Genomic DNA, 26,144 nt, shown 5'->3' with positions numbered 1-26,144 from the left:
GTTGTAATGTGAGCAATTAGAGAGTTTCTCGGAGGATGAAGATGAAGTATCAGTGTCCCAGGGAGTGGATGTTGATGGAGGTGTATCCGTGGTCGTCTACAGGTGTCAGCCGATACTTTAGATCTGTACAAGTTGTCATCGGATTGTGGTTGATGGGCGGATATGGAGTCTCCAATTTCTGTTCGAATCAAGTTCGATTGCACTCCCACAATTTGGCTTGTGTCCCTTCGCTGTCTGACATCTGGAAATTGCATGATTCACTCTCATTTTCAGCTGCCTCGGACCCAAGCCTTTCTCCATATCCCTTTGAGTTTTCCTCCTTTAGGTCTCGCACATCCATCAATAATTCCACATTTTCCCGAAAGTGAAGTGCATAAATTTCACCATTTCTGCTTCGATTTTCCAAGGGTTAAATTACATTTTTCAGCTGGTCATTGTGGTTGACAAAAGGGGAACAAAACCGTCAATAGGTTCCGTTCCCTCTGGTTTTTCTCTGGAAAATTGTAATAATTTCTGGCTTTGCCAAAAACCGAGGGAGTGGAACATAGCAAACTGAATAAAAGGTGTTGAATTTTCGCTTATAGAAGGTAAACCCTTTTATTTTTCAATATATGTACTACGTATTGTTTTCTTACTTTTTCGGTGGTTACTTTTTTTTTGGGTAAATGTTGCTAATTGGAACAGCTGGTTTTCCATAGAGAGAAAATTTGCCAAAGGTAGTAGAGAAAAATGCTGATCAACTTGGTTGAAATATGTATAAAAGATAGCTGGTAAAAAAATGTTAATGAAACTGTGAAATTTTCTCTAAATAAAATCATGTCCATAGACGCCCAAAGAACTTTCTTTTACTATGTTTTATCTGATAAACCATTAAAAAGTTTATCCTACATGACCTTGTAGCAGCATTTTCCACAAAAACTTTTCCCTTTCACTAGCTTCTGGAAACATCTTAATTTTTTCCCTCAGTTTCAATGAACTTTTTCCTTCAGAGTAGCTTCGCCATTTTGGAGCTAGAACTCACCCTTTGTTTCGGCTGTCTGAGACTCCATTTTTGCCCCTTGTCTTCAGCCACACTTCATAATAGTTTTGTTTGTGCCACACGCACTCTCCACACACTCTCCCCTCCAACTACAATTTACAGCGCCTAATAAAAACAAAATGAAATCAAGGCAATGCGTTTCCCCCCTGTCGCTGTTTTCATTTATTTTTGGATACCCTTCTCTTTTGGGGAGCGGGGGCCAATCAACGCCAAGGGATTAGATGGTTTTCGGGCGTGTGGCACCACAAGATCTTTGTCATTGAACTTGAAAAAGAAGCCGAAGAGGAGGCACGTTTTCCCAGCGGCAGACACTTCTACCCTTTCAACACATTTGGTACTCACACACACCCCTTCCCCTTTGTGTCTCTAAATATAAACGGATTGTTGCCGCATCCCCGAATCGGAACCCTTTTTCCCTTTTGTATCTCGTATCTTTTTATCTCGCGTCTGTTGCATCATCATGATGCATGATCGTGCTACCCTCGTCAAACATTCGAGTACGGAACACTCTCTGAAAATTAACCACCAATAAAAAGGCAACACTTCATAAAAAGTGCTTCCGTTTTTTCCCCCCTAGATCCGCATCCGCTCCCTTTCTCTGATCTTTTGTCCTCCTGTTGTCTGCCTGTTGCATGCCCCTCGAAAACTACTTTTTAGGTGATGTTGTAATCGAGGAGTCGTCGTTTGGGTAAACACCCTTAATTTGATTTTTAGCGCCACTTAATAGGAGGGCACTTTTTTTACATACGAGTGTATAGGGTGTGTTTTTTCATTTTTTTTATAGATGGGGAGGGTAAAAAATACGAACATGGTAATTGGTGTATCCGATGGCTGCCTCGCGATGTGTGGCACGATTATGTAATTGACCTTTTGAGGGGAGAGCAGGGGCAATGGGCGTGGCATGATCGGATATTTTTTAAGGGCATAATAGTCTTCTTTATGGGGTGTCACTATGGGTTCTGCGTAGGTTGTACGGTGATGAGGGGATGAGCGTTGATTAGTTTATTGATTGTGGCTGATCTGTTTGTGATAGATGATCCTTTTCGATTTTAAGGCCTTTCAGTTAAATCCTTTTTGGATCTATAGTTCTGTTGATCTTCTTCAGAGGCTTTCCTGAGATTCCCCATAGTTTTTATTGATTATTTTTAGCAATTTAGATTATTCTTGAAGCGTATGCCATTCCATTTTTAATAGAATCCAACCTTCCCCCCCAACAACAGATCCTTGCCATTTCCCTGAACTCTCCTCACATTTTCTGGCCATCATCTGCTGCTGCTGCCTTTGTCTTTATAATGAATTCATCACATCAAATGCTGATCCCGATCGCATGTCCTGTCGATTGCCTCAGAAAGAGAGCCAGACAGATCGAGAGAGAGAGAGAGAGAGTTTCCAACAATTGAATCCAACAAGCGAGAGGCTGAAGGACACAAATGCCCAAAATTCAAATGTCATTCAAATAACGGCTGTGAGGACAATGGGCCGCCAGGACGAGGCACGGGTCCTAGGACCCGGAGTGGGAGTACACCGTACTATAACAGAAGGAAAAGGTGGATGAGAGGTCATTGGAGTGGGAGCAACGCCTGCATCTCATTTCGTCTTCGCTTTCGAATACGATTTGTATGCGGCGGCGTGGCAATATCCTGGGCACAGGATACATGTTCATATATTGTTATTATATTCCTCTTCCATCCGGTTCTGGGCTTCAGCTGATGGACGGCTAGAAAAACATCCAAAGGCGACAATGATGATGACGAGGACAAAGTTGGACTCTGGCACTGTCAATCGCACTGGTATGGCACTTGGTGAGGAGAGGCCCAGCGGTCTCGACTTCCTTTCTGCCGCCAAACCGCACAACAGATGAGGGACTGTGAAGACCTGATCCTGATTCTGATCCTGATCCCGATACGACCGATGGATGGTCGGTACGTTCAGGTTTCTTTCTGCCCCGATAAGCGTGACATTTTCATATTGTTGGCGATCTAAATCTGTATGCCATTCATGCCATCAATGGCCGATGGCGTCTTCGGCCTTCGTCTGAGGCCAATCACACGCTGAAGGGATTAGCAGAAGTGAAGTTTTTTATCTGGGCTAATTGGAGCGTTCTCTTCCGAGATAGATAGTCCTAAGCGGACAGCCATGAAATGAGAGTCCATTCAGGCGATGGGATAGCTTTGATTATGCCTTCCTCAGTAAGTACTTTCTTTATGTCCAACGCAATTGGCGTTAAATCTGAGCTGACATTTAGCCAAGGTCTCAAATTGAGCTGGAAACTTTCTTCGATCGCGAGTGTGATTCTTATACATTTTTGGCAGCTGTTGAAGGAGTGAAGGACCCCCCCTGGAGCATCTCGAATGGAAGCAGGAGTCTTTTTCCCATTGATTTTGGAGCACAACAAATTTACATAGCTTGAAAAATTACCCAAAAACTACCAGAAATTAGGGCATAACTCCATAACTCTATAAAAGAGGGGGGCCCAGCGAGAGCCTAGAGCCAGGGGCAGATGTCAAAGATCTGCTAAAGATCACACTAAACATCGTCGCCAAAGAAGGAGCTGCGCGACTCAACTCATTTGAATGAGAAGGAATTCCATTTCCCGGGAAAAACAAACACAAACTCCCAAATCCCAAAGGAGCAGACATAAGAAAATCATTTGTGAGACACCCTTAAAGCCAACGAACACTCTGGGGCTTAGGGAAGAGGTCCACAAGGGTCGCCTTTTGGAATGTAAATGTCGCGTGTTCGGAGACGCGACGTTGGCGCGTAAGATTTGTGTGTTTCCGGGGTCGCAATGCCAGTCGGGGTCGGGGATCGCCTATAATAGGCTCATTTCCTTGCCTGCTCCTTGGCTCCTTGCGCCTTGCTCCCTGCTTCTTTAGGATCGTAATAGCGTAAACATTTAACGGGAGCGTGCGCTGCGCACGCGCAACATTGCCTCACGCGCTCGATCGACCCTCGACCCTCGATCCTAACCTCTGACTGATCCCCGATCTTTTGGTTCGTTTTTGAGCTATTGTTTGATTTCCTTAAGGATTTTCGCGTCTTATGATGGATTCAGTGTTTTGTATTTATTGTTATTCCCATGATTTCTCCATGTTACACGATCACAATCTTGTGGCATTCTCTCTCTGTGGCAGCATGATTAATCTTTGATGCTTCTTTGTGGGTGCAATAGCATTGAGGATTTCGGGAGAGGGGTTCCAGTAGTTTGTTTGACAAATATTGAAGCGATTCATGATTTGACATACAAAATGTAAGGTAAGAGATGGTTTTTTTTTAGTGGTTGAATGGAAAGCGGGGAAAAGCTGAACTAATAGGAATGAAAAGAAAGCGGGAAATCGAAGAGATTTATTGATATTCAATGGCAAACGAGTTTTGGAGTAGTTTAAGAATATATTCTAAATAGAGAATTTATATATTTTGATAAAGGTTCCTAAATTTTGGTTGGAAATATGTACATATATATGCAGAGCTGAACCAACCATTAAGGGAGACATTGAAAATTGATATTTAAATCAATGTTTAGAATAACTCGAGTGACTATTTATTAAATTATGTCTCGATTTAAATATGATCTACATCCCTTTTAGGTCCCTTGAAGTCAATCCTTCACATGTGATCTTGCGTTCTATCCTTCCCTTAAACCTTTTCCCATTGGGCTATTCCCAACAGCAGCATCCTAAACTCCTGCAGCAGCCGCAACATGATGCATGTGGCATATTTAACACCTCCAATTCATAATGAATGAGTTAAGAGCATCAACAAACTAAGCAAGAACATATCGATCGCCAGCTACTGCGCTTGCGTCCCATGTGAACGAGAGAAGTGCTTGTTCGGATACGCCAGGGATACGCCCGCATGGGGCATGGGGCAGGACATGTGTTAATCAAGCAGCAACCTCAGCAGCATTGTGCATCGTATAACTCTCTGCTGCTCTGCCCTGCAGATGGACTAATTTTTGTGTAACAACGCGGAGTGGAGTGGAGTCGAGTGCAGGGAACAGCTGCCAGAAGGACTAAAAATAGTTGAGAGGCAAGGTGCAGGCAAGGCTCTACTCCGTTTCGATGGGTATAAAAGGTCTAGGGAGAGGGGGCACTGACACAATTTATGTGACAGAATTCTCATGTTTGCGCTTAATTTTCATTTAATTTTTATGGGCGCCAAAAACTGTCAGACAGGCAACGGCTGCTGCTGCTTCTGCTTTTTGGATGCTGTGATACCCGGCCAATTAAGGCCATTTATCTTGGAAGGATTTCAGAGGTAACAAAGAAGGTAACATGAGCTAAAAAACCAACAGAAGACACAAACTGTGACAAAGAGAGAAAAGCGCAATTGTTGCAGAACTACAATTGAATGCAATCCGGAAGTGTCCTGCGTGGACAAGGATCGATGGGATGGCCATCGCCCAAGTGGTTTTGACGATCGACTCACTCAAACAGGAGAAAAACTGAGAGAGGAGAGACGTGCTCACTGAGAGACTCACTCGCGCTCTCTCTCTCTCTCTCTCTCTCTCTCTCTCTCTCTCTGAGAGAAGTCTACCCCTAAGAACTTAGTGGATCTCTGGAATCTCTATCCATCCATAGGGGTTGTCCCTAAGTAAGGTCAAACTTGACCTCTAAGACGACCTCAATGTCGGGTGGGTGAAAGATTCGAGCGAGCGCGCGCGCGCTCTGTTTGCTCTTTTTGTTTGTCCGCTTCCTTCAGCAGGGTCAATGTTTGACCTTTTCTGCTCGCCGTTCTCTTTCTCCTTTGGCACCCGCTTGCCATTGTCTTTGGGCCTCTGGCATCGTTGACAAAGGCAAGGGGCATTGCAATAAATGTGATAAAGATTGTTTTTTGTCCCTGTCCGAGCAATTGCTTGGAGACCGTGCCATAAATTGCCCCTTGTCCCAGACCGGTGATCGCTGACCGTTGATCGCTGGGTTGCGTCTGCGCTGAATGATGCCTTAATTGTTGCACGGCAGCTGAAACTGACCGATTCCTTTGAACTATCCAGCATTTGTGGGTGTTTAACGTATGTTTTGCTGGGTTTAAATGGTTCGCTTTTGATTGTGCGATGCATATATGGACGTCGCACATATGTAATCCCTTTATTTATTGCTATAGAAGGAAAGTAGACTGAGGAATTTGCACCCAATACTCTAGATAACAGTCATATTAAAATATTTTGCAGAGTAAAACTAAATTTGATTTCAACGGTTTCAGAATTGAAGCCTATTATGTAAGATGGCCGTTTTCCACCACTTCGAAATCGCTAGTGGCGCTATCTGTTGATAATTACATGAACTAATATATGAAAAGGGCTGGCCGAACAGCTGTTTGTCTGATGATAGATTTCAAAGAACGGTTGGAATTTGAAACTACAAGTACACGGGGCTCCAAAACAGCCCCAATTCGATCCAATTTTTGTGTACCGTAACTTATCGTATAGAGGCTACGCTTCTGTGTTACCTCTGAAATCCTTCCAGCAGTAGCAGCAGACGTTGGCAGTTTTTGGCACCCATGATCGAATTATTGTCATGGGGGACTTTAACCTCCCATTTCTTTCTTGGCTGCCTTGTGATGGCGCTAACCTGTTGTTTCCCAATTGCCATAATGACTTTATCAATGGGCTAACGGATATTTCCCTTGTCCAAATTAATGCCGTTAAAAACATTAGGGACAGACTTCTTGACCTCGTTTTTGTTAACGATGGTTCTCTTGCTACGGTATCTAGAGCAAGCCCAATATCTCTCCCTGAAGATCCTTACCATCCAACTTTGTTGATATCACTGGGGTGTACACAATCTGGAGGTGCTGACAGTTCCATGGCTCCTTGTCACATAAAGTGTTTTCGCAAAACAAACTTTATCGATTTAGATCTACATCTCTCGCGTGTTGATTGGTCGTTTCTTTATTCATTACCGAACATAGATGCAACTGTTAACTCGTTTTATAGTTCTATTTACTCCGCCCTTAATACGTTTGTACCAGATATCACTGTACCTGTATCGTCCAAGCCTCCCTGGTTCTCCAAGTATTTTTCATACTTAAAAAATAATAAATCCCGGCTCTATAAAAAGTACCAGAAGTCGGGCTCCACGTTGGCCTTAGCTCTATACTCCTCCGCTCGCTCTCTGTTCCTTGCCGTCAATAGTCAGTGTTATAATCATTACCTTTCACAATGTAGTAGTAACTTTCGTAGTGATCCTAAAAAATTCTATTCGTTCGTTAACTCTAAGCGCAAGTCAAACGTTTTTCCTCCGTCCCTTCATTACCAGAACAAAACAGAAGCTTCTGCCGTTGGTATTGCAAATTTATTCGCTAACTTTTTCCAAACAACGTACTCGTCTCATATTTACAACGCATCCACTCCGTATCCGTACCAGCTACCTCAAGCTAACAGCATTTTTCTGCCCTTTTTCGAGGAAAGCGTTGTTCTGGAAGGTTTGTCATCTATGGACATATCGTTTTCTGCGGGTCCAGATAAGGTACCAAGTTGCATCTTAAAACACTGTGCCCAGTCCCTTTGCAAACCCTTGACCTTTCTCTTCAACCTCTCCTTGGAACAGTCTTGTCTCCCAGTAATTTGGAATGAGTCCTACATCATTCCGCTTCACAAAAAAGGTTCAAGATCAAACATTGAAGCTTCTTGAGTTCCTGGTCACCCGGCAACTGCAACATCTTTGTTGCAGCTTGATATCTCCGTCGCAACACGGTTTTTTCAGACATCGTTCAACATCGACTAACCTTCATGAGTTTTCTAACCTAATCCACCGTGGTTTTCAAATTGGTTTGCAGACGGATGTAGTTTTTACGGACTTCAGCAAGGCATTCGATTCTGTGAACCATGCTCTGCTTATTCAAAAGCTCTCTTTATTAGGGTTCCCAACGAATCTTCTAGATTGGATTTTGTCCTATCTCTCTAACCGTACTCAACGTGTTTTGTTTTCTAACGTGTTGTCAAATACTGTTAATGTTACTTCAGGTGTGCCACAGGGAAGTCATCTGGGCCCGCTTCTGTTTATTTTATTTGTGAACGACCTTCCTCAAGTTATAACATACTCTACTACACTAATGTATGCTGATGATGTCATAATCTGTCTTTCTTACTCTGATTGGTATTTGCACACACGCCTTCAACTTGATCTAAGTGAACTACTATTGTGGTGTTCAACTAATCTTCTTTTTCTGAACCTTTCCAAATGCAAACTTATGACATTTTACCGTCGCGCTCCTCATTTTGTCTCATATGTTCTAGGAAATCATGTCCTTGAGCGAATTTCGAGTTCAAATGACCTCGGAGTCCTTTTTGATCATAAGATGTGTTTCAACACCCATATAGCTGCAACTGTAAATAAAGCTAAGGGTGTTTTAGCGTTCATCAAGCGTTGGTCCAAGGAGTTTGACGACCCGTACGTTACGAAACAACTGTACATCTCGTTAGTACGTCCTATATTGGAGTATTGTTCTTGTGTGTGGAGCCCGCAGTATAAAGAGCAGCAGGCTGTTATTGAATCCGTGCAAAAGCAATTTTTAATTTTTGCCCTTCGGAACTTTAACTGGGACTCGGGTAGAATCTTGCCACCCTACCGGTCTAGGCTAAATCTTATTGACCTGCCGTCGTTGCACCATCGCAGAATATGCAATGGCGTAATGTTCGTGCACAAGCTCCTTCTTGGGACTGTTGACTCCCAAACTCTCTTGGGTCAGATTGACTTGGCCGTTCCATCCAGACCTACCCGTACTTTTAGGCCTATCCGTCTACCCATATGTAGGTCTAATTATGCTGATCATGAACCTTTTAGGGTTTTATGCCATAATTATAACTCCCTCTGTCAAACCCTATCCCCTGAACTGTCTCTTAAACTAATTGCATGCAATATTTATAATCATTTAAATTTAGCTAACTTTTAACTTATCTTTTTCCGCCTTTAGTAACTAAGTACCATTATTAACAGATAATTTGTTAATTTAATAAATAAATAAAAATAAAAATTAATTTTTTTTTTTATAATTTTAATATTTGTGTTCGAAAACATTGGTAGGTATATTGAAGGAAAAAATTCGTTGTAGATAATCTTTGATTTCTTCTTTGATTCCTCAGTGGGTGTTAAATTCGGTTTCCGTTAAATATTAAGTTCTGCAGCCTGCCAGTCGTCTGCCTAGATGAAGGCCAATTCGGGAATCTCTCTGTTTTCCTTCATTTCGAGAAACATTTTGGTGGCCCGTTCAAAATTCCATTCGGCCGACTCCACGATTCTTGTGCACCAGGGAGATGTTAGGCCGGTAAGCTGCTGGAACAAAATGAGCTTGTGGCTCTTGGCATCAAGTGAGTCCTCGGAGGCTGGCGCCATTAGACGATCCTTTGGCAGTGGGCAGACCTTAAACGCACCTTCTAACTGTTTCCTCGAGGGATTCATGATGCTCAGGTGGTCATTAGAGATCTTCCATCGGCAAGCCTTCTTGCCAAAGCCCTGGAAATGATAGATGGTGAATGAATCAATTCAAAGTAGTATCTCCAATGGTGTCCTACCAGTCCCTGCTTATCAACCTTGAGTACTAAGTTCCTGGTAAAGGCCAAATAGAGCTCCGCCTGGTTATGGGTGGTCGGAGAGTCATCGCGCATCAGACCCGTGACATGAATAACTGCCGACTGGCCATTGTAGTGCATCACATCCGTCTGGACGGAGAGAAAGTCGTGGACGACACTCGGCAGCTCCATGAGCACGCCAATGATCTCCATCAATCCCACATGGAATTCGTTTGTGGCTTTGGTATAGTCCGACCACTTTTTGATGTCTCGCGAATGCTTGGTGTACTTTGAGATTCGCTTAAAGAGCTGGGCGTTGAATGATTGCGAGCGCCCCATCACATAGTTGCAGGTCATCGTGAATATGGAGTCTTCCGTGTAATATTTCATCAGGCGGTTGGCCCGCATGTCTGCCTGCTCGAACTCGCGCAGATAGTTGCTGAGAAATACGTCGCCCACCAGCTCGTAGGCCCCAATGTCGCAAAGGAAGTTCTTCTGCGGCGCCTGGCCCGGCTTGCTGCTCAGATCCACCCCATCCAGCGTCGTAAGTTGGGGGAAGATTTTCTTCACTGCCTGGATATAATCATTGGGCAGGCCGTACTTTCGGCACAGCGGATTGCCATGGAGTCGAAGCGACTTTAGCGGCAGCTCACCTAGCGCCTTGATGTCCTCCAAATCGTTTATCCAATTAAGGCCCAAATCCAGGGCCCTCAGGCTCCCCATTCGCGCCAGGACGCACGCGGCGTCTATCCTGAAAATATTATTGTTGCACAGACGGATCTCCGAGCAGTTTAACATGAATTGACGCGAGATAATTGTCAGAATATTGTTCAGAATCCTCGTCGAGCCCATGTGGACCCAAAGGCCCTTCAGGCCCTCGTTTGCCTGGAAGTCTGACATTTTGAGCAGCTGATTCTGGGCCACATAGCACTTCTGTATGCATTTGGTAATCCTCTCCTGAGGATCCACATGATGGAGCTTGAAGCGGCTGACATTCATGCGCAGATAGAACGGAATAGTACGAGGACCCATGCACACATCTGGATCTTCTACCTTTGTCACCGTTTCGGGAATTGGTATCTCCAGATTACAACTGTGCACCAAATACGCAATCTGTTCGAAGCAGTTGCGCACTAGAAAAATGTGTTCCTTTCCGTCAAACTAATAAAGGATTGAGATATCAAAACACATGAGGAAAATCCTTAGATGAGACCTCACCTTGTAGTAGCAGGGATAGATCTCGCTCAGAAATTGGTTCGCCGTAATAAAGAATAATCTAAAGAGAAGTGTTTCAGTTAGCGCGTGCATGGGATCAGGTACCTAAAGGTAACAGATAAGTGGTAAAAGTGCTAACTTGGGGTTGGGATTACAAACCAGAAAGGCATGCCAATCTTCGCTATGCTCAAAATCAGCTAGCTTCGATTTGTTTGTCCAGTCAATGCGTATGCCATCCGACTCCAAATCAATATCATAATTCAGGGGCGTATAGGTTCTGTGGAGCTTGTCGTAGGGAATGCCATCCACCATACTGAAGTTTCCCTGCAGCGCCTTGATGTTGTTGGGATATTTGGGACCCTTGGTGATGGGATTGTTGGCCAGCTTCAGTTCCTTTGCACGAACACGCTTTAATTCACGGCACAGACGAACCGAAGAACCAATCTGAAAATGAATTCTTTCTCGATTTGATGCCTTACTTTACACCCCACACATACCTTGTTTTCACTGAGATCCAGGAGTCCATATTCGATATCGCCAAAGAGTTTCAGAGGATCCACGCTCTTCATGTGATTGTTCGCGAAAATGAACCCATTCACCGCGCTAAAGTGCTCATCGTTGTGATAGATGCTGTTGCAGACATGCTTTAAGGTGGCCACATTTGCCAGACTAACCACAATGTTCTTGAAACAGGGATTCGCCCCGAAGTTGCTCAGATTCAACACGCCACGCACGCCGCTATGCACTTCCAGACGCTCCATTAAGCGCGAAACCTCCTGAGAAATTAGCAGCGGAGGCGAGATCTGCTTGCTTCTATTGGCGGCCACACCAAACTGCACGCTTATCTCTACAGTGGCGCCGGAGGAAAGCCTCAAGCAGAGCTTCTGGGCAAACAGCTTATCGATCGCCGGTTTGCAGGCACGCGCCACAAATTTGTCGGCGCGAGGACCACACTGAAAAAGGAAAAGTTTACAGTGGAATGATAGCAAAAGTTTTTCATGGAGAGCCAACCTCATAGGCCACCGGATAGAACTCCTCGCCGTCAATCACATCAAAGATGGCTTCGAGTATCACTTGTTTTGGATTCTCCAAATATTCGAGTTGTCCCAGATGATGTATGGAAAACTCATTCCAGCTCAAGCCCGGCACCCGATCACCATAAGTTGAGCAGTTTCTAAATATCCTGGGGTCGGGATAATCCACCTGGATCGGCAGGGATCCATCCGAAAAGTTTAACACGTATCTTTGGCCTTTCGACATGAAGTAATTAGAATGTTTTAGTTAAATTCTTCAATATCTTACTCCGGGGGTCCATCTTTTTGCGTTGAAACTGGGGCAGTGCTCAAAATCGGCACTTTGGATAAGTCCACCACTAGGACCTTATGCACCAAATACAAAAACATTGTGACAAAATCTGAGTTTTGCCCAAAACTCAATAACTCAACCTAGGCGTTAATAATACACAAATTATTATTATGTGGAACGTTAGTTTGTCTACTGCGGTAATTTAATAGCAAGTAAAGAGAAAGGATGGATCTACAAGAAGAACTTTTATTATTGTCGAAATATTTTCAACACTTAATCTAAATTTTTTGCCCTTTTTAAGTCAAGTGGGCTTAGGTGGGCTAGGATCGATTTTTCATCGGTATATTTTTAAAATGAGACGGTATATTTCGGTATATTTCTGAGGGTCGGACGGTATATTTTATCCATAAATCCACTGCTAGGTTTTTTTCAAAACAAAACAAAAGATGAGCCAATATAGCCACGCTAAGTATACAACATCGCCGACACCATCCGTGGTGTCCGGCTTCTCGAGTGCTTCGCGGCTCCACTCGCACCTACCGCCCCCGGTGAACCATCGGAAGGATTGCCTGTCAGCGACCACAAAGAGCTACAAATATCTGCGACGTCTGCTCAAATTCAATCAAATGGACTTCGAATTTGCCCTGTGGCAAATGATCTATCTTCTAATAGCACCGCAGAAGGTGTATAGAAACTTTAACTACAGAAAACAAACCAAATCACAATTCGCCCGCGACGATCCGGCATTTCTGGTGCTCTTGATTGTCTGTCTATGTGGTAGGTCTCGTCCCACCCACTCGTCGTAACCCATAATGAAAGTTTCTGATACTAATTTCTCTACTCTACTCTGCAGTGACCTCTCTGGGATTTGCCTATGTCTTGGGCTTGAGCCTCTTGCAAAGCATCGGCTTTATCTTCTATGTGATTTTTGTTGACTGTCTTCTTGCTGGAGTTATTATTGCATCATTCTTCTGGGCGATTACAAATCGCTACTTGCGCACCAACAGCCTGGAGCCGGACATTGAGTGGGGCTATGCCTTCGATGTGCACTTGAATGCCTTTTTTCCGCCTCTTATGCTGCTTCACTGCATCCAGCTTTTCTTCTACAACTGGCTTATTAGTCATACGTGGTTCATATCGCGGTTTCTGGGCAACACTTTCTGGCTTTTCGGCATGAGCTACTATGTATATATCACCTTCCTGGGCTACAACTGTGAGTAATTGGGATTGGACATTGGAATTCAGATATTAATTGTTGTTTCTCTTGCAGGCATTCCCCATCTAAAGAACACCCGTCTCATACTCATTGCTCTGCCCATTATTTTCCTATTGTATCTGGTCGTTACAATCATTGGCTGGAATGCCACGATATCCTTTGTCAACTTCTACAAGTATCGCGTTTATTAAACGACCGACGTGCATTGTAAATTATTCTGCTTTTAGCTGCTAAGCACTTCGCCCTCCCCTCTCCGATTATGACTAATAAACTAAACGTTTTAGCATTATACAAAGCTCTAGGGCTCATCTTGTACAAGTTCTTAAAAGTTCTTTAATCATACAACATGTTTTGGCTTTATTAATCTACGAATGGATGACAAATGCATTCTTTAAGCAAGCTGTTTGGGCTTCGCAAAGGTGCGCTTCCGCTTATTGCGTTTGCGCTGCAGCTCCAGGCTGTGCAGTTCCGTGTGGACCTCGGCGAAGACCTCCTTCTGCTCTTCCTCGGGTATGGTGGAGCGATATTGCTTCATCAGATCGTACTTCTCCCAAGGCTTTTGCACCTTTTCCGCCGATTTGCGGTGCTTGTCCTTAATATACTGATCAATATTCGCCACACCGCGTAGATTTTGGCGCTCCCAACGCTCCAACCAGGGCCGCGGACGGAGTACAACTTTGATATCATTTACCGGCACTGGAGCGCCCTCTTCTAGATGTTCGGTTTCCATGTTCTCATCAAACGTGCTGAACTCCGGCAGAGCGTCACGGAGGTAAAACAGGTTGTCATCCAGCCGCTTCTCGAGACGTAGCACTTCGACCTTTTGAATGGTGGGATCGTATAGTTCGTAGACCACCTCCATGCCCTGGTGATCAATCACGTTCCGTAGTACGAAGCGAGCGCGGAGACCACAACGGTCACGATTTATGCAAATCCCGACAAAGCGACTTGTCTTGCCCGCAGCATGGGGATCGGAGCTGGTTACCGCCATTATAGAGCCCACATAAAACTCGGGCAGATCAATTTGACGCCGCCGGTCCAGCATATCTAAACGTTCCAGCTTCTCACGGATCGGATTGCGCCACTCTACTTTGGGGTCGGGCAGGAATTCGGGATAAATGAACCGATAGTTCGAGGGTACAATGGGTTTTCGCACTGGCGTGGGTGTGGGTGTAGGTGGCTGAGCTGCAGCGGGAGGAGTCGCGCTAGTTTTCTCTTCTCCTGGCGGTTCGGCGCCTGCCGATGAGACAGCGGCGGCGGCATGTTGCGTGGCTTTCGTGGAAAATGTGACTGAAAAAAGTTATACAATGTACGTTTTGCGATGGGAAACTAACAAGTACGTACCGATTCGATTGAAGGCCGACTGCTGTGCCCATACTTTGCTCATAGCCCTGGCGCTGTTCATTTTAATAATTTTACTTCGAAATAAATGTTTAGATAATCGTGATGCAGTGTGGTCGTTTCACAACCAGTGTGACCTGCTACATTTTGCATTTGTTCGATAACCTACAAATTTCTCAGCTGATTTTAGACCGATAGGTTAATTTAAAATTTCTTAGAATGGACGACTATTAACGTTATTTCTCCACATTGTTCTTACTTTATTTGGTGCGCTCGCTCCTCCATAGATAGTACGTTTATATCCCAGCAATAACAAGAGAGCAAATCCCACATATAGAGAGAAAAGCACAGGCATTCGATACTATCGACTGGATGGTATACTGTATGGTTAGTGGTCGAGCTGCGCGCCTGAGTTTGAATGTGAAAGTATGACAAGGATATAAACGCAATCTATTGAAATAAATAATGCAGGGAAGCACTAATCAAGATGTACAGAAATATTCAAATTTAAAATGAAGACGATCATAACCTAACCTAACCTAGTTTTAAAAATATTTAGTTAAAGAAAAGTCATGTCAATGAAAAAATGCTTCAAGCGATTTCATCCATAATCTACAAATAGGAAAACAACAAAAATTAAAGATTCTATGAAAATCGGACACGAGACACGTACGGACACGACGCCTATCTTTCGTGTATCTCCAGTTTATAACTTTCGTCAAAGCTTTTTTCCTTTTTCTTGGGGCAATCGGAAGGGTGATCACCAGTGTGGATACGATTGTGCTTAAGCAGGGTATACTTGCGCGGAAAAGTCTGGCCGCAAGTCAAGCACTCGTAAGGACGGTCGCCAGTGTGAATACGAGTGTGCTCGGCTAGGTGTATCTTGCGAATAAATTTCTTCTCGCAAACCAAGCACTTGAAAGGACGGTCGCCAGTGTGGGTAGCAGTGTGCTCATCTAGCTGAGCCTTGCGCGAATATTTCTTCTCGCAATACGTGCATTCGAAAGGACGCTCGCCAGTGTGAACACGCATGTGCCTAGTCAGGGCTTGTTTATAGGTAAATTTCTTACCGCACTGCTGGCATGTATTTTCCTGTTTTCTGGTTGGGGATAAAATACACGTTAAGACGAAAATCCATAATGGAAAAAGATAGACTTACATTGGCAAGGATTGGGTCATGCAGCTCTTCTTTGTGGGGCTTGATATAGCAGGGTCGTGGTCGGTGAGCTCCATCCTGGTGTGAATAAAAAAGTATTTAATGTCTATTAAATCATTCGTTATGATTGAAAACCTACTTCTTTAGCATTGTTGGACTCTTTGAGCGACTATTAGCGTCATGGCAGGAAAACATTTCTAAAACACTCTTCTTCGAGTCGGAGTCGACCTGTTTCTTATCCCTGAGAGTGTGGCTCCTCGGCTACGCTCCAGTTGCCCTTGCTCACCAGCGTGCTCTTTACTGTGGATCTGCAGAAAAAGGATGGCGATGAATACTGCATCGCATTCTTGGCCTTTAAACATCACCTCACGCGTGCAATCTAAGGCTGTCATTGGAATGTAGTTCTTGGTATGTCTCAACAGACTACGATGCCTATGCTCATTAGTGTGCTCTTTACTGTGGATCTGCAGATAAAGGATGTTGATGAATACTGCATTGCATTCTTGGCACTTAAACAGGCCAACGCCGCTGTGCTCGACACGGTGCTTCATCACCTCACGGATGTTCGGGAATGAGCGCGGGCAACGCGTGCACTGTAAGGCTGTCATTGCAATGTCGTTCTTGGTATGTCTCAACAGACTACGATGCCTATGCTCATTAGTGTGCTCTTCTTTACTGTGGATCTGCAGAAAAAGGATGTCGATGAATACTGCATTGCATTCTTGGCACTTAAACAGGCCATTGTCGCTGTGCTTGACACGCGGCTCCCTCAGCTCATTCATGTTCGAGAATGATCGCGGGCCCTCAAAGGCTGCCAGTGGAATGTGCTCTTGTTGATGTCTCCTTAGACTACGAATGGATGACAAATGCATTCTTTAAGCAAGCTGTTTGGGCTTCGCAAAGGTGCGCTTCCGCTTATTGCGTTTGCGCTGCAGCTCCAGGCTGTGCAGTTCCGTGTGGACCTCGCCGAAGACCTCCTTCTGCTCTTCCTCGGGTATGGTGGAGCGATATTGCTTCATCAGATCGTACTTCTCCCAAGGCTTTTGCACCTTCTCCGCCGATTTGCGGTGCTTGTCCTTAATATACTGATCAATATTCGCCACACCGCGTAGATTTGGCGCTCCCAACGCTCCAACCAGGGCCGCGGACGGAGTACAACTTTGATATCATTTACCGGCACTGGAGCGCCCTCTTCTAGATGTTCGGTTTCCATCTTCTCATCAAACGTGCTGAACTCCGGCAGAGCGTCACGGAGGTAAAACAGGTTGTCATCCAGCCGCTTCTCGAGACGTAGCACTTCGACCTTTTGAATGGTGGGATCGTATAGTTCGTAGACCACCTCCATGCCCTGGTGATCAATCACGTTCCGTAGTACGAAGCGAGCGCGGAGACCACAACGGTCACGATTTATGCAAATCCCGACAAAGCGACTTGTCTTGCCCGCAGCATGGGGATCGGAGCTGGTTACCGCCATTATAGAGCCCACATAAAACTCGGGCAGATCAATTTGACGCCGCCGGTCCAGCATATCTAAACGTTCCAGCTTCTCACGGATCGGATTGCGCCACTCTACTTTGGGGTCGGGCAGGAATTCGGGATAAATGAACCGATAGTTCGAGGGTACAATGGGTTTTCGCACTGGCGTGGGTGTGGGTGTAGGTGGCTGAGCTGCAGCGGGAGTCGCGCTAGTTTTCTCTTCTCCTGGCGGTTCGGCGCCTGCCGATGAGACAGCGGCGGCGGCATGTTGCGTGGCTTTCGTGGAAAATGTGACTGAAAAAAGTTATACAATGTACGTTTTGCGATGGGAAACTAACAAGTACGTACCGATTCGATTGAAGGCCGACTGCTGTGCCCATACTTTGCTCATAGCCCTGGCGCTGTTCATTTTAATAATTTTACTTCGAAATAAATGTTTAGATAATCGTGATGCAGTGTGGTCGTTTCACAACCAGTGTGACCTGCTACATTTTGCATTTGTTCGATAACCTACAAATTTCTCAGCTGATTTTAGACCGATAGGTTAATTTAAAATTTCTTAGAATGGACGACTATTTACGTTATTTCTCCACATTGTTCTTACTTTATTTGGTGCGCTCGCTCCTCCATAGATAGTACGTTTATATCCCAGCAATAAAAAGAGAGCAAATCCCACATATAGAGAGAAAAGCACAGGCATTCGATACTATCGACTGGATGGTATACTGTATGGTTAGTGGTCGAGCTGCGCGCCTGAGTTTGAATGTGAAAGAATGACAAGGATATAAACGCAATCTATTGAAATAAATAATGCAGGGAAGCACTAATCAAGATGTACAGAAATATTCAAATTTAAAATGAAGACGATCATAACCTAACCTAACCTAGTTTTAAAAATATTTAGTTAAAGAAAAGTCATGTCATACGTTTTTCTCAGGACCCTAAACAGTTTTACAGCTTCGTAAACAGTAAGCGTAGAACGTCCGCACACCCATCCTCGCTATCATTTTGTAATACGTCGGCAAATAATGATCAGGCAATTGCCGATCTTTTTGCACAAACTGTTACAAACTTGTTACACCTTAATGCCTCGAAATGCAAAGTTATGACATTTCATCGTTCTAGCCCTTTGTTGGCTCCCTACACCCTATTTGGTGGTTCTCTTGAGAGAATTACCCTGGTGGATGATCTGGGTGTTATGTTAGACCCCAAGTTAAAGTTTTCCGAACACATTTCTACCATGGTAAATAAGGCCATGGGCGTGCTTGGGTTTATAAAGAGGTGGTCAAAGGAATTTGACGACCCCTATATAACAAAGACTCTCTATACCTCGCTTGTTCGTCCGATCTTAGAATACGGCTCCTGTGTATGGTGCCCTCAGTACAAAGTACACCAGGACCGTATAGAATCAGTACAGAAAAACTTTTTACTCTTTGCTCTGCGGGGCCTTAACTGGGATGCGGGTGTAAGACTCCCATCTTACTCTAGTAGACTACTATTAGTAAACCTCCCATCCTTAGTTAACCGTAGAAAAATGCTTGGTGTGATATTTATGCACAACTTGATCAGGGGTGACATAGACAGCCCTGATCTGTTGAGCCGCATAAACTTCACGATTCCTATTAGACTGACTAGAAATTTTATACCGTTGTTCCTTCCACTTTGTAGATCGAATTATTCCTTGCATGAACCGTTTAGGGTCTTATGCTCGGATTATAATTCCCTCTACCATATTATATCCACCACTAATTCTCTTCCTCTTATTAAATTATTAATCCTTAAACACCTTTCTATTAATTAGTAACTGTAGTGGTATTTGTACTTTGATTGCATGCTTAGTTTCTTAGTAAGTTTAGTACTAATTTTCCTCGAATGTTAGTCTAATAGCTATCTTTCTTGCATGTTCGCGTTTGGTTCGGCTACGCACCGCGCGTCATGCGGCAGCGCCCCTCGGTCGGTTGGGCGGGAGGAGGGCTGCGTTTTGCCTGGGATCCGCGCGTAACAGCCTTCTGCTGGTGTCACACGGGCCACTTGACGGTGCAGTAACTGCATCGCCTCTTGAAAGATGCAGTCATTGCATGTCAACGTCCACACAAATGTCAATGAAAAAATGCTTCAAGCGATTTCATCCTTAATCTACAAAGAGGAAAACAACAAAAATTAAAGATTCTATGAAAATCGGACACGAGACACGTACGGACACGACGCCTATCTTTCGTGTATCTCCAGTTTATAACTTTCGTCAAAGCTTTTTTCCTTTTTCTTGGGGCAATCGGAAGGGTGATCACCAGTGTGGATACGATTGTGCTTATGCAGGGTATACTTGCGCGGAAAAGTCTGGCCGCAAGTCAAGCACTCGTAAGGACGGTCGCCAGTGTGAATACGAGTGTGCTCAGCTAGGTGTATCTTGCGAATAAATTTCTTCTCGCAAACCAAGCACTTGAAAGGACGGTCGCCAGTGTGGGTAGCAGTGTGCTCATCTAGCTGAGCCTTGCGCGAATATTTCTTCTCGCAATACGTGCATTCGAAAGGACGCTCGCCAGTGTGAACACGCATGTGCCTAGTCAGGGCTTGTTTATAGGTAAATTTCTTACCGCACTGCTGGCATGTATTTTCCTGTCTTCTGGTTGGGGATAAAATACACGTTAAGACGAAAACCCTTAATGGAAAAAGATAGACTTACATTGGCAAGGATTGGGTCATGCAGCTCTTCTTTGTGGGGCTTGATATAGCAGGGTCGGGGTTGGTGAGCTTCATCCTGGTGTGAATAAAAAAGTATTTAATGTCTATTAAATCATTCGTTATGATTGAAAACCTACTTCTTTAGCATTGTTGGACTCTTTGAGCGACTATTAGCGTCATGGCAGGAAAACATTTCTAAAACACTCTTCTTCGAGTCGGAGTCGACCTGTTTCTTAGCCCTAAAGAGTGTGGCTCCTCGGCTACGCTCCAGTTGCCCTTGCTCACCAGCATGCTCTTTACTGTGGATCTGCAGAAAAAGGATGTCGATGAATACTGCATTGCATTCTTGGCACTTAAACAGGCCATTGTCGCTGTGCTTGACACGCGGCTCCCTCAGCTCATTCATGTTCGAGAATGATCGCGGGCCCTCAAAGGCTGCCAGTGGAATGTGCTCTTGTTGATGTCTCCTTAGACTACGAATGGATGACAAATGCATTCTTTAAGCAAGCTGTTTGGGCTTCGCAAAGGTGCGCTTCCGCTTATTGCGTTTGCGCTGCAGCTCCAGGCTGTGCAGTTCCGTGTGGACCTCGGCGAAAACCTCCTTCTGCTCTTCCTCGGGTATGGTGGAGCGATATTGCTTCATCAGATCGTACTTATCCCAAGGCTTTTGCACCTTCTCCGCCGATTTGCGGTGCTTGTCCTTAATATACTGATCAATATTCGCCACACCGCGTAGATTTTGGCGCTCCCAACGCTCCAACCAGGGCCGCGGAACGCCCTCTTCTAGATGTTCGGTTTCCATCTTCTCATCAAACGTGCTGAACTCCGGCAGAGCGTCACGGAGGTAAAACAGGTTGTCATCCAGCCGCTTCTCGAGACGTAGCACTTCGACCTTTTGAATGGTGGGATCGTATAGTTCGTAGACCACCTCCATGCCCTGGTGATCAATCACGTTCCGTAGTACGAAGCGAGCGCGGAGACCACAACGGTCACGATTTATGCAAATCCCGACAAAGCGACTTGTCTTGCCCGCAGCATGGGGATCGGAGCTGGTTACCGCCATTATAGAGCCCACATAAAACTCGGGCAGATCAATTTGACGCCGCCGGTCCAGCATATCTAAACGTTCCAGCTTCTCACGGATCGGATTGCGCCACTCTACTTTGGGGTCGGGCAGGAATTCGGGATAAATGAACCGATAGTTCGAGGGTACAATGGGTTTTCGCACTGGCGTGGGTGTGGGTGTAGGTGGCTGAGCTGCAGCGGGAGGAGTCGCGCTAGTTTTCTCTTCTCCTGGCGGTTCGGCGCCTGCCGATGAGACAGCGGCGGCGGCATGTTGCGTGGCTTTCGTGGAAAATGTGACTGAAAAAAGTTATACAATGTACGTTTTGCGATGGGAAACTAACAAGTACGTACCGATTCGATTGAAGGCCGACTGCTGTGCCCATACTTTGCTCATAGCCCTGGCGCTGTTCATTTTAATAATTTTACTTCGAAATAAATGTTTAGATAATCGTGATGCAGTGTGGTCGTTTCACAACCAGTGTGACCTGCTACATTTTGCATTTGTTCTGATTTTAGCTGATTTTAGACCGATAGGTTAATTTAAAATTTCTTAGAATGGACGACTATTTACGTTATTTCTCCACATTGTTCTTACTTTATTTGGTGCGCTCGCTCCTCCATAGATAGTACGTTTATATCCCAGCAATAAAAAGAGAGCAAATCCCACATATAGAGAGAAAAGCACAGGCATTCGATACTATCGACTGGATGGTATACTGTATGGTTAGTGGTCGAGCTGCGCGCCTGAGTTTGAATGTGAAAGAATGACAAGGATATAAACGCAATCTATTGAAATAAATAATGCAGGGAAGCACTAATCAAGATGTACAGAAATATTCAAATTTAAAATGAAGACGATCATAACCTAACCTAACCTAGTTTTAAAAATATTTAGTTAAAGAAAAGTCATGTCATACGTTTTTCTCAGGACCCTAAACAGTTTTACAGCTTCGTAAACAGTAAGCGTAGAACGTCCGCACACCCATCCTCGCTATCATTTTGTAATACGTCGGCAAATAATGATCAGGCAATTGCCGATCTTTTTGCCCAATTCTTCCAAACCACCTATTCTGAGGAAAGCTACTCTGGTCATCCGTACCCATACGGTTTACCGAGGTCGAACGGCATTTTCAGTCCCTTGTTAAATGAATGTTCCCTACTTCATGATCTTCGACTAGTTAAGCCGGTGTTTTCACCGGGTCCAGACGGGGTTCCAGGTTGTGTACTCAGGTACTGCGCCGAGGCTCTGTGTGGACCTTTGCTTAAACTATTCACCCTATCCATTGATTCTTCTTGCTTCCCCCCGATCTGGAAGGAATCGTTTATAATTCCTCTCCATAAAAAAGGTAGCAAGTCTGATGCAAAAAATTATAGAGGTATAGCAAAGTTATCCGCTATTCCTAAAATGTTTGAGAAGGTTTTAACTCCGCACTTGCAACATCTCTGCAAGTCACTTATATCTCCAACTCAGCATGGATTTATAAGGCGGCGATCAACCACCACGAACTTGTTAGAGTTTACCTCTTTCATTATTAAAGGCTTTCAAGGTAACTTACAGCGGAAGTTATTTACACCGACTTTAGTAAAGCATTCGACTCTGTAAACCATTCCCTTTTAGCGCATAAACTTGACCTTTTAGGGTTTCCGCCCAACCTCCTGAGATGGATTTCTAGCTATCTTTGTTCTAGGTCTCAAAGAGTCCTCTTCAAAAACTCCCTCTCTTTACCAGTAAAGGTTTCTTCGGGAGTACCACAAGGCAGCCATCTAGGCCCCTTACTCTTCACACTCTTTATTAATGACTTACCTTCAGTATTAACATACTCTCGAGTACTTATGTATGCGGATGATGTTAAACTCTGTGTCCAGTACAAGGACATTTCATTTCATTCTCGCTTGCAATCCGATCTCAATAACTTTCAGTCATGGTGTTGTGCAAACTTGTTACACCTTAATGCCTCGAAATGCAAAGTTATGACATTTCATCGTTCTAGCCCTTTGTTGGCTCCCTACACCCTATTTGGTGGTTCTCTTGAGAGAATTACCCTGGTGGATGATCTGGGTGTTATGTTAGACCCCAAGTTAAAGTTTTTCGAACACATTTCTACCATGGTAAATAAGGCCATGGGCGTGCTTGGGTTTATAAAGAGGTGGTCAAAGGAATTTGACGACCCCTATATAACAAAGACTCTCTATACCTCGCTTGTTCGTCCGATCTTAGAATACGGCTCCTGTGTATGGTGCCCTCAGTACAAAGTACACCAGGACCGTATAGAATCAGTACAGAAAAACTTTTTACTCTTTGCTCTGCGGGGCCTTAACTGGGATGCGGGTGTAAGACTCCCATCTTACTCTAGTAGACTACTATTAGTAAACCTCCCATCCTTAGTTAACCGTAGAAAAATGCTTGGTGTGATATTTATGCACAACTTGATCAGGGGTGACATAGACAGCCCTGATCTGTTGAGCCGCATAAACTTCACGATTCCTATTAGACTGAATAGAAATTTTATACCGTTGTTCCTTCCACTTTGTAGATCGAATTATTCCTTGCATGAACCGTTTAGGGTCTTATGCTCGGATTATAATTCCCTCTACCATATTATATCCACCACTAATTCTCTTCCTCTTATTAAATTATTAATCCTTAAACACCTTTCTATTAATTAGTAACTGTAGTGGTATTTGTACTTTGATTGCATGCTTAGTTTCTTAGTAAGTTTAGTACTAATTTTCCTCGAATGTTAGTCTAATAGCTATCTTTCTTGCATGTTCGCGTTTGGTTCGGCTACGCACCGCGCGTCATGCGGCAGCGCCCCTCGGTCGGTTGGGCGGGAGGAGGGCTGCGTTTTGCCTGGGATCCGCGCGTAACAGCCTTCTGCTGGTGTCACACGGGCCACTTGACGGTGCAGTAACTGCATCGCCTCTTGAAAGATGCAGTCATTGCATGTCAACGTCCACACAAATGTCAATGAAAAAATGCTTCAAGCGATTTCATCCTTAATCTACAAAGAGGAAAACAACAAAAATTAAAGATTCTATGAAAATCGGACACGAGACACGTACGGACACGACGCCTATCTTTCGTGTATCTCCAGTTTATAACTTTCGTCAAAGCTTTTTTCCTTTTTCTTGGGGCAATCGGAAGGGTGATCACCAGTGTGGATACGATTGTGCTTATGCAGGGTATACTTGCGCGGAAAAGTCTGGCCGCAAGTCAAGCACTCGTAAGGACGGTCGCCAGTGTGAATACGAGTGTGCTCAGCTAGGTGTATCTTGCGAATAAATTTCTTCTCGCAAACCAAGCACTTGAAAGGACGGTCGCCAGTGTGGGTAGCAGTGTGCTCATCTAGCTGAGCCTTGCGCGAATATTTCTTCTCGCAATACGTGCATTCGAAAGGACGCTCGCCAGTGTGAACACGCATGTGCCTAGTCAGGGCTTGTTTATAGGTAAATTTCTTACCGCACTGCTGGCATGTATTTTCCTGTCTTCTGGTTGGGGATAAAATACACGTTAAGACGAAAACCCTTAATGGAAAAAGATAGACTTACATTGGCAAGGATTGGGTCATGCAGCTCTTCTTTGTGGGGCTTGATATAGCAGGGTCGGGGTTGGTGAGCTTCATCCTGGTGTGAATAAAAAAGTATTTAATGTCTATTAAATCATTCGTTATGATTGAAAACCTACTTCTTTAGCATTGTTGGACTCTTTGAGCGACTATTAGCGTCATGGCAGGAAAACATTTCTAAAACACTCTTCTTCGAGTCGGAGTCGACCTGTTTCTTAGCCCTAAAGAGTGTGGCTCCTCGGCTACGCTCCAGTTGCCCTTGCTCACCAGCATGCTCTTTACTGTGGATCTGCAGAAAAAGGATGTCGATGAATACTGCATTGCATTCTTGTCACTTAAACAGGCCATTGTCGCTGTGCTTGACACGCGGCTCCCTCAGCTCATTCATGTTCGAGAATGATCGCGGGCCCTCAAAGGCTGCCAGTGGAATGTGCTCTTGTTGATGTCTCCTTAGACTACGAATGGATGACAAATGCATTCTTTAAGCAAGCTGTTTGGGCTTCGCAAAGGTGCGCTTCCGCTTATTGCGTTTGCGCTGCAGCTCCAGGCTGTGCAGTTTCGTGTGGACCTCGGCGAAGACCTCCTTCTGCTCTTCCTCGGGTATGGTGGAGCGATATTGCTTCATCAGATCGTACTTCTCCCAAGGCTTTTGCACCTTCTCCGCCGATTTGCGGTGCTTGTCCTTAATATACTGATCAATATTCGCCACACCGCGTAGATTTTGGCGCTCCCAACGCTCCAACCAGGGCCGCGGACGGAGTACAACTTTGATATCATTTACCGGCACTGGAGCGCCCTCTTCTAGATGTTCGGTTTCCATCTTCTCATCAAACGTGCTGAACTCCGGCAGAGCGTCACGGAGGTAAAACAGGTTGTCATCCAGCCGCTTCTCGAGACGTAGCACTTCGACCTTTTGAATGGTGGGATCGTATAGTTCGTAGACCACCTCCATGCCCTGGTGATCAATCACGTTCCGTAGTACGAAGCGAGCGCGGAGACCACAACGGTCACGATTTATGCAAATCCCGACTAAGCGACTTGTCTTGCCCGCAGCTTGGGGATCGGAGCTGGTTACCGCCATTATAGAGCCCACATAAAACTCGGGCAGATCAATTTGACGCCGCCGGTCCAGCTTCTCACGGATCGGATTGCGCCACTCTACTTTGGGGTCGGGCAGGAATTCGGGATAAATGAACCGATAGTTCGAGGGTACAATGGGTTTTCGCACTGGCGTGGGTGTGGGTGTAGGTGGCTGAGCTGCAGCGGGAGGAGTCGCGCTAGTTTTCTCTTCTCCTGGCGGTTCGGCGCCTGCCGATGAGACAGCGGCGGCGGCATGTTGCGTGGCTTTCGTGGAAAATGTGACTGAAAAAAGTTATACAATGTACGTTTTGCGATGGGAAACTAACAAGTACGTACCGATTCGATTGAAGGCCGACTGCTGTGCCCATACTTTGCTCATAGCCCTGGCGCTGTTCATTTTAATAATTTTACTTCGAAATAAATGTTTAGATAATCGTGATGCAGTGTGGTCGTTTCACAACCAGTGTGACCTGCTACATTTTGCATTTGTTCGA

At 44.8% G+C, this 26,144-nt stretch overlaps 7 protein-coding genes across 15 annotated transcripts; 1 reads left to right on the top strand and 6 right to left on the bottom strand.

Moving 5' to 3' along the window:
* Positions 1 to 9,114: 9,114 nt before the first annotated feature.
* LOC108154850 (nuclear RNA export factor 2-like) lies at positions 9,115 to 12,347 on the bottom strand. 3 transcript variants are annotated; one of them, XM_017285268.2, is made up of 7 exons: positions 12,066 to 12,347; positions 11,775 to 12,006; positions 11,261 to 11,716; positions 10,923 to 11,171; positions 10,767 to 10,868; positions 9,552 to 10,709; positions 9,115 to 9,492 (listed from the first exon to the last, which is right to left on the bottom strand). In XM_017285268.2, the coding sequence occupies exons 1-7, from the start codon at positions 12,164 to 12,166 to the stop codon at positions 9,181 to 9,183; spliced, it is 2,610 nt and encodes an 869-aa protein (XP_017140757.1). In that variant the 5' UTR covers positions 12,167 to 12,347; the 3' UTR covers positions 9,115 to 9,180. The 3 variants fall into 3 exon arrangements, with proteins under 3 accessions (XP_017140757.1, XP_017140756.1, XP_017140758.1); XM_017285267.2 differs by having other exon boundaries at positions 10,923 to 11,207; positions 12,066 to 12,344; XM_017285269.2 differs by having other exon boundaries at positions 10,923 to 11,207; positions 11,775 to 12,013; positions 12,066 to 12,166.
* A 94-nt stretch (positions 12,348 to 12,441) lies between these two features.
* Positions 12,442 to 13,575, top strand: LOC108154856 (protein unc-50 homolog). The gene is made up of 3 exons (XM_017285277.2): positions 12,442 to 12,845; positions 12,922 to 13,281; positions 13,339 to 13,575. The coding sequence occupies exons 1-3, from the start codon at positions 12,515 to 12,517 to the stop codon at positions 13,473 to 13,475; spliced, it is 828 nt and encodes a 275-aa protein (XP_017140766.1). The 5' UTR covers positions 12,442 to 12,514; the 3' UTR covers positions 13,476 to 13,575.
* Positions 13,576 to 13,589: 14 nt separating this feature from the next.
* LOC117187353 (39S ribosomal protein L19, mitochondrial-like) lies at positions 13,590 to 14,784 on the bottom strand. The gene is made up of 2 exons (XM_033389840.1): positions 14,629 to 14,784; positions 13,590 to 14,574 (listed from the first exon to the last, which is right to left on the bottom strand). The coding sequence occupies exons 1-2, from the start codon at positions 14,687 to 14,689 to the stop codon at positions 13,676 to 13,678; spliced, it is 960 nt and encodes a 319-aa protein (XP_033245731.1). The 5' UTR covers positions 14,690 to 14,784; the 3' UTR covers positions 13,590 to 13,675.
* A 77-nt stretch (positions 14,785 to 14,861) lies between these two features.
* On the bottom strand, positions 14,862 to 20,440 carry LOC117187356 (gastrula zinc finger protein XlCGF52.1-like). 5 transcript variants are annotated; one of them, XM_033389846.1, is made up of 4 exons: positions 20,077 to 20,440; positions 19,941 to 20,015; positions 15,299 to 15,724; positions 14,862 to 15,237 (listed from the first exon to the last, which is right to left on the bottom strand). In XM_033389846.1, exons 1-3 carry the CDS (start codon positions 20,433 to 20,435, stop codon positions 15,310 to 15,312), a joined length of 849 nt encoding a protein of 282 aa, XP_033245737.1. In that variant the 5' UTR covers positions 20,436 to 20,440; the 3' UTR covers positions 14,862 to 15,237; positions 15,299 to 15,309. The 5 variants fall into 5 exon arrangements, 4 of the variants coding, with proteins under 4 accessions (XP_033245737.1, XP_033245739.1, XP_033245736.1 ...); XM_033389848.1 differs by lacking the exons at positions 19,941 to 20,015; positions 20,077 to 20,440 and adding exons at positions 15,785 to 15,859; positions 15,921 to 15,934; XM_033389845.1 differs by lacking the exons at positions 14,862 to 15,237; positions 15,299 to 15,724 and adding exons at positions 19,286 to 19,393; positions 19,455 to 19,880.
* On the bottom strand, positions 16,241 to 18,170 carry LOC108154854 (39S ribosomal protein L19, mitochondrial). The gene is given in 3 exon segments (XM_017285275.2): positions 16,241 to 16,898; positions 16,901 to 17,551; positions 17,606 to 18,170. Coding segments are annotated over 3 exon segments (954 nt in total). The 5' UTR covers positions 17,667 to 18,170; the 3' UTR covers positions 16,241 to 16,656.
* LOC117187355 (39S ribosomal protein L19, mitochondrial-like) lies at positions 20,414 to 21,906 on the bottom strand. Its single transcript, XM_033389844.1, has 2 exons — positions 21,356 to 21,906; positions 20,414 to 21,301 (listed from the first exon to the last, which is right to left on the bottom strand). The coding sequence occupies exons 1-2, from the start codon at positions 21,414 to 21,416 to the stop codon at positions 20,439 to 20,441; spliced, it is 924 nt and encodes a 307-aa protein (XP_033245735.1). The 5' UTR covers positions 21,417 to 21,906; the 3' UTR covers positions 20,414 to 20,438.
* A 1,995-nt stretch (positions 21,907 to 23,901) lies between these two features.
* On the bottom strand, positions 23,902 to 26,120 carry LOC117187354 (39S ribosomal protein L19, mitochondrial-like). 3 transcript variants are annotated; one of them, XM_033389842.1, is made up of 4 exons: positions 24,690 to 25,052; positions 24,554 to 24,628; positions 24,068 to 24,493; positions 23,902 to 24,006 (listed from the first exon to the last, which is right to left on the bottom strand). In XM_033389842.1, exons 1-3 carry the CDS (start codon positions 24,743 to 24,745, stop codon positions 24,079 to 24,081), a joined length of 546 nt encoding a protein of 181 aa, XP_033245733.1. In that variant the 5' UTR covers positions 24,746 to 25,052; the 3' UTR covers positions 23,902 to 24,006; positions 24,068 to 24,078. The 3 variants fall into 3 exon arrangements, with proteins under 3 accessions (XP_033245733.1, XP_033245734.1, XP_033245732.1); XM_033389843.1 differs by having other exon boundaries at positions 24,068 to 24,490; XM_033389841.1 differs by lacking the exons at positions 23,902 to 24,006; positions 24,068 to 24,493 and adding an exon at positions 25,987 to 26,120 and having other exon boundaries at positions 24,690 to 25,932.
* Positions 26,121 to 26,144: the final 24 nt, after the last annotated feature.

Source organism: Drosophila miranda, chromosome 2, assembly GCF_003369915.1.
Source record: "Drosophila miranda strain MSH22 chromosome 2, D.miranda_PacBio2.1, whole genome shotgun sequence".
Lineage (NCBI taxonomy): Eukaryota > Metazoa > Arthropoda > Insecta > Diptera > Drosophilidae > Drosophila > Drosophila miranda.
This window is presented reverse-complemented; position numbering and strand designations above follow the sequence as displayed.